This window comes from Anneissia japonica, unplaced genomic scaffold (genome assembly GCF_011630105.1).
Source record: "Anneissia japonica isolate Jap-2015-1 unplaced genomic scaffold, ASM1163010v1 scaffold288007_len99971_cov104, whole genome shotgun sequence".
NCBI classification, from domain to species: domain Eukaryota; kingdom Metazoa; phylum Echinodermata; class Crinoidea; order Comatulida; family Comatulidae; genus Anneissia; species Anneissia japonica.
In genome coordinates, this window is record NW_022707491.1 from 87,292 (window position 1) to 94,513 (window position 7,222).

At 33.7% G+C, this 7,222-nt stretch overlaps 1 protein-coding gene across 1 annotated transcript in view; it reads right to left on the reverse strand.

Moving 5' to 3' along the window:
• Window positions 1–1,114: 1,114 nt before the first annotated feature.
• Window positions 1,115–7,222, reverse strand: part of LOC117106375 (CMP-N-acetylneuraminate-poly-alpha-2,8-sialyltransferase-like) — an 8,433-nt gene continuing 2,325 nt past the window's right edge. Inside the window, exons 2-5 of the mRNA XM_033247749.1 lie at window positions 4,122–4,385; window positions 3,577–3,712; window positions 2,892–3,001; window positions 1,115–2,202 (exon numbers count right to left, since the gene is read on the reverse strand). Of these exons, the coding sequence (XP_033103640.1) occupies window positions 2,109–2,202; window positions 2,892–3,001; window positions 3,577–3,712; window positions 4,122–4,385 (604 nt within the window). The 3' untranslated portion in view covers window positions 1,115–2,108. The remainder of the gene's footprint in view (window positions 2,203–2,891; window positions 3,002–3,576; window positions 3,713–4,121; window positions 4,386–7,222) is intronic.

The following is a 7,222-nucleotide window of genomic DNA, read 5'->3' on the forward strand; positions in this document are numbered from 1 at the left end:
TTTTATTTGCACGTTATAACGCCTCGGCTTCACGACGCCCTAAATTTTCTTTGATAATTTCTGGGGTTATCCAATTACAATCAGTGTGAATAACTGATACACATTTCTGCAGATGTGCATGCTTATCTAGAAGCTCATAAAGTGCGTTATTGTAGAAAGAGTTAATGAGCTTTCCGAAATCTGTAGCTGGTTTAAATTTAACAAATTGTCGCTCAATACAGATAAAACAAATCTTATGTTTCTCTGGGAATACCGCACCAAACTAAAAATATAAACTCAACTTGTTGTATTTATTTGGATGTTCGTAAATTAACCCGTGTTTCAGAGACATCATTTATTTTTGTAGTTTTAGATCAAAATCCTACTTGGAAACGGCATATCAATAACATTCATACAAGTGTTCTAAAAATATTGGTGTGTTAAATAAAGTGAAGCATTTCCTACCAGCGAAATCTTTATTATTACTAATACTATTCTCTTATTTTGTCACACATTGACTATGGGATTATGCTATGGGGTAAAATCAAACAAAGGATATGTGAATAAAATATTAAAATTGCAACAGGAAGCCTTAAGTTCAATTACCAATATTCTATATTTATGTCATACGAAACCTTTTGGAAAAAATAAGTCTATTGAATGTTTTTGATCTGTACAAAAAGGAACTAGGTATAGTGCATATTTATGTTTAAATACAACAATGGCATGTTACCCACATCCTTTAATAATATCTTTACTGATCACAAAAGTATTCATGGGTAAAATACTAGAAATAAAAATAACTATCGACTAGATATTTATAAGATTTAGGCTATGTTCAGACACAACGACTTACGCTAGCGTAACGTTAATCGAGTGGTGTGAACTTGTGCGCGGCGTAGCGAACGCCAGTATTATCGCGCAATCATTGGCGTACGGTAATCCAGCAACAGACCCCAGATTAGCGTACGCCACTGATTTACGACAGTCACGCATCGGTGATTTTGAACTCAGCCAAGATTTGACCAATCAAAATAAACCTAGATGTAAACAGAAAATAAAATGCACGAATTACGAATACGAATATTTCGCGCGAATACTTACGCTAGCGTTCATTAATCGCCCTGTCTGGACATCTCGCTAGTTACGCCATGGATTAACGTACGCCTAGCGTTAGATACGCCTGGCGTATCTCACAGGTCTGAACGTAGCCTTTATCTGTATTTTCCACTAGACCTACATTTTGGATTAATTTGCCAGAAAGAGTTAAAAACTCTCATAGAGTCAATCATTTTAAAACACAGATTTTTAAGCACATCCAATCTCTTAATGCAAGTTACCTTTATGGCAATACTGTGACATAATAAATGATTACTTGTTAATTTTGGCTACCATGCATTTCATATGGGCGGGTGGGTCTGTGTATCTGCTTTAATGTGATTTGTGTAAATTAATGTGATTTTTTTTTTTTAATGTGTGAGGCCTCACCACTAAATGAGTCTCATGGTTAGAATATCAAAAATTGAACTTATATTATATTTGGGTAGATCACATTATCAACTTTAATTTGGTCTTTAAATGGCTTCACTAGGATATGTAGATCCAGAGATGTGAGCATTTAAATATTATGTGCAAGAGAACCACATTTTGAGAAGATTGGCCTCCAAGATAAACTCTGTACCAATAATAGGACTAGAATTACAGAATATGTGCGTGCAGAGAACACTGTTTTAGTAAGAAAATTCACTTAAAAAGTACACAACCATTAAATCTAAATATCAAGTTATTCAAAAACATTAAAATCAAAATTGTGTAAAATTTTGTCTTTGACCTATTTTGGTGATTATCTAAAAATGATTTCAGTAACAATGCGTCTCATTTCGTGGTGAGACCTCATATTGCATATGATTGTCTTTTTGTTAAGGTAATACAACACATTGTCATGCCTTGCCTTTATTGTATTTCCTCCATCTTAATTGTTTTTGTTGTTTTTATTCATGATGGAATTGATTTATTGTATTGCGCCGGCCCCGGTCCTAATTACAATGACGTATTGTAATATATTCTCTTCTCTACGGATAACAGGCTACATTTCTACGTAAGGCTGTTAGACTCAATTTGCATAATACCTACCGAGATGTTAGAACCCTTGGATTAACTGTGGCTATATCAGATTTATGACCCACATCTTCTGAAAATTGGGTAATTGGAGGAGCATTGCATCTAAAAGAAAACAAATACGTTAATTATTATTATTAATTAGTGTCTCCTCGGTTTCGTTAAACCTTAGAATCTTTATTGCATATTAAGACAATTGCTTGTAATCCAGTGGCAAAAATTTAAAAGAGGACTAATAAATGATTTACTGCACTGCCCAATTGACCACAAGGGGCCCTACCAAAAATATATACGCAAATGTTCGTTAATTATCCTGGATGTCTTTTATACCAATAAAATCCCAATACAAATCAATGAAGCTGTTTAGAATCAAGATTATTGTGATATAAAATAAAAATAAACGAAGTAAATCAATATCTGCCGGGTGTAAAAATTCATATTAAATATTATTAATTAATACGTTTCCATTATATAATAGAACAATATAGTATCATTTTCTCAGAATTAATAATAAAATAAAAATAAACGAAGTAAATCAATATCTGCCGGGTGTAAAAATTCATATTAAATATTATTAATTAATACGTTTCCATTATATAATAGAACAATATAGTATCATTTTCTCAGAATTAATAATAAAATAAAATATATAAACAGTCTTAAATTAGCGTAGCTTATTACAAACGTATGATACTTATTTAGGCAGTTAATAAAAAATTACAAGGTATTTGATAATAACTGTGTACATTTTACCCCCAAAATAGAAATGTTTTGCGGTGTGAAATGTAACCAACCTAATAACAAAATCAGCCCTGTCTATTTCATTACCACATTTTCTTCCAATTAATATTCCACTATTTCCCACAATAGAACATCGATTATAATTACGTTTGATAGGGGATACCTGAAAAAAAAAAATACCCACGATCACTGTTAACATTATAAACAACTTAAAATGTTTTATATTATATTCCTGTATTTGTGTCGCTGCTGTTCAGTTTTATTTAAATATATTTAAGAAGGACAAACAGGCGGACAGACGGATCGATAAATAGATCAATAAACATAATATTATATATAAGGTCATAACATGTTGAGTTGTGTTGCAGAAACCCGATTTCAGTGAACATCTTTTTACCCTAATACATATTTTTTACCAATGAGGCCCCTAACACGTGTATTATGTTTAAATTGACACTTTACAGGTCTCAATAGGAAATGGGATTTAGTATCTTAAATTTTAGCCAAGTGGTTATCTATTATGAAACAGAATAGAACGAGAGAGCATGATAGGCCGTGAACCCTATAATTAAGACGAAACCAACAAAATGGCGACCAACCATCCCTGATTTCCAATTTACTATTCTGTGCTTGAGCAATAAAATATTTTGCATAAAAAGCCGGCCAAAGCGACATACAGTCAGCAGGCTCTTTGTAAAACAATAAGTACATAGTACATAATAAAAGTAATGATCATACCTTTGGTAGCATGTTGTAAAACTTTTCATTTATTCTTACTATTTTAGTCTGGTTTATATAGCCTATATTTTCAGACAGTCTGACGTCATTTTGGCTAAGAATCATTTCATTGTGAGCTGACATTGCAATCTCGTTTCTAATAAAATAAACATGTTTAAATCCAGTATACAATTATACATTTGTTTTTTAGGTGATTTTACCACAGGTAATTCAAAGATATACGCTCTTACCTAGTGATAATTAATTGCTAAAACTAAACGAAATATAACGAAACAACACCCCTTTACCTTTGCTACAGATGATTTTCCACCTTAATGATCAAAACATTGAAACAACCATAATTGATGATGTTTTAATGCTAATGCTGAGTCTGTAGAAATAACAAACTTCTTCAACAAATGTTTCATTGATTAAAAAACTGGAGAAAAGTGAAAAAAAATTACCACTTTGCTTTTAGATAAAAAAAATGGCCTAATATTCTCAAAAGCTGATGACAGTGTGACGTTTTAATGATGATTTGGCATAATATTTATCTCAGTTTTTACCTTAGTTTATACACATTCGATGTGTTTAGTTTCCATGGTATCCGTAATGTAGCTGCAATGTCTTTCAAAGTTTGTCCTTCTTTTGAGATTCCCGGGATATATTCCGGTTGTTTGTGCTTCCCGTTCTGTTCATTAGATGAATTTATTAGTTTTGGTAAATGTGTTAACGCCAATTCTTGGTGGGTATGGTTTTGAAAGAGCCATAAATCATTATTTTCCATAACATCTTTAAACTTACTGGGAGTCAACGATTGATTTTTCCACCTTGAAGATAATTAAATGATATGTACAAACAAATAAAAAAATATAGATATGAACAATATAAAACACATATTTTAAATATTATGTGAATGTCATAACCACTATTAACACAGAAGCACTGAAGCGAATTAAAATTTTATATAAAAAATTAACATATTATTTGCACTAAAATGAAAATTATCGACTGATACTACAAGGACCGTTACATCCGGGCCACATCTGATTTTGTTTTAACTGCTAGGTTTTACCTACTCTCAATCATTATCTTAATATAATTTCTATAATCACTACACTAGCGTTACAACAATCGCTAAATACGTAGCTGTCGCCGACGCTATTGAGAAGACTCTATGTGGTCAAGACAGAACATTTCAATTAATTTATACAATTCTGGGTAGGATTTCTTTATGTTTTATAAATAATGATGATACTAAAGTTGTATAAATAATGCTTATATTAATATATATATATATACATTTATATATATTATATATATATATGTATATATATATATATATTGTAAATAATCGATAAGACAATAAACATGTATTTAAGTGTCATCATCGTTGTGTTTTTATATAAAATTCTAGCAATACTAATTGATGTTAAAGATAAAATATTATAATTTAGGGTATAGCCCATGGGTATAGTAAATTTCATTTCATTTCATTTAAATTTATTCAGTTCATTCAGAGAGATAAAATCTAAATATTACACAAACACTGAAACAGATAAAAAGTACAAAGAACAATATCAACTGAATAAACTGAGGAATGTACCCAAGAAAGTTTACAAGTAAACTTATTTCCATTGGGGTCCTCAAGACAGAAAGAAAAACCTTAACCACTACATTACATTAATATGTCACTTCTTTTTTGTGTTCGTTGATTCTAATTTTTTTTAGGAGTGTTAACTAGATCACTTAGACTATCAGCCTCAAGCACCATTCACAACTCAGCCATGACTGACTATATGGCTACACTTAAGCACGTCCCAAACTGGAATACCGTCAGCATTTTAGTCAAGGAATCAGAATGGAACACCAGAATAATCAAAGAAGACATCAACATTCAACATAAAACTACACGCCAATAACGTGAACAGAGATCAAAGCGCACACAAACTGCCACACATTTACGATAACATTTTAAAAGAGACGGACCCCCCCCCCACATCCAATATGGGAAATTCCAAACGGTCATCAAAGGCTGAAGCTGGTTGAACGTTTCGTTTGGGTCTATACCCTAGCTGCATTGATGAGGCCTGGAAGGCCGACACGGATCCGTCTGCAGATATTGGGGTTCCTTCCAGTGGATGCTTAGTTTATTTTTTCATTCTGATCGGATTTTCTCTACTGTTCCGTTTTAATTTTAAATAGTTTTGCATTGTGTGGCCGTTTGCTGTTTTATGGGTTTTCCCATTTGCCTTTTAAAATTTATATATTATTAAAGAATCTCTATTGAGATCCAACGGGCCGCCACTGATGCACGGTAGAGATTGCATCTTTAGATCGCCGATCTTGTTCACAAATTCACGGACTAGTGCTGTCTCGTAAGAATTTCGTAGGACGCGTTAAGAATGACATAATATTCTCTGTATCTACTGGAACCGAGCCACATAGCTTGTATTCCACTATTTTCATTCACACCTGGGCTGTGTATATATATTGCCTTGGTTTGGCTCTGTAATCATTAGTGGTCGTGGGACTAGTTTGGGCCCTACCTAAGCTGATCGAACGTTTCGTTTGGGTCTATACCCTAGCTGCATTGATGAGGCCTGGAAGGCCGAAACGGAACCGTCTCCACATATTGGGATTCCTTCCAGTGGATGCTTAGTTATTTTTTTTTCATTCTGATCGGATTTTCTCTACTGTTCCGTTTTAATTTCAAATAGTTTTGCACTATGTGGCCGTTTGCTGTTTTATGGGTTTTCCCATTTGCCTTTTAAAATTTATATATTATTAAAGAATCTATATTAGAGATCCAGCGGGCCGCAATTGATGCACGGTAGAGATTGCATCTTTAGATCTCCGATCTTGCTCACAAATTCACGGACTAGTGCTGTCTCGTAAGAATTTCGTAGGACGCGTTAAGAATGACAAAATATTCTCTGTAATTACTGGAACCGAGCCACATAGCTTGTATTCCACTATTTGCATTCACACTTGGGATGTGTATATATATATATATTGCCTTGGTTTGGCTCTGTAATCATTAGTGGTCGTGGGACTAGTTTGGGCCCTACCTAAGCTGGTCGAACGTTTCGTTTGGGTCTATACCCTAACTGCACTGATGAGGCCTGGAAGGCCGACACGGATCCGTCTGCAGATATTGGGATTCCTTCCAGTGGATTCTTAGTTTATTTTTCATTCTGATCGGATTTTCTCTACTGTTCCGTTTTAATTTTAAATAGTTTTGCATTATGTGGCCTTTTGCTGTTTTATGGGTTTTCTCATTTGCCTTTTAAAATGTATATATTATTAAAGAATCTCTATTAGAGATCCAGCGGGCCGCCATTGATGCACGGTAGAGATTGCATCTTTAGATCTCCGATCTTGTTCACAAATTCACGGACTAGTGCTGTCTCGTTTAGAATTTCGTAGGACGCGTTAAGAATGACAAAATATTCTCTGTATCTACTGGAACCGAGCCACATAGCTTGTATTCCACTATTTGCATTCACACCTGGGCTGTATATATATATATATATATATTGCCTTGGTTTGGCTCTGTAATCATTAGTGGTCGTGGGACTAGTTTGGGCCCTACCTAAGCTGGTCGAACGTTTCGTTTGGGTCTATACCCTAGCTGCACTGATGAGGCCTAGAAGGCCGAAACGGA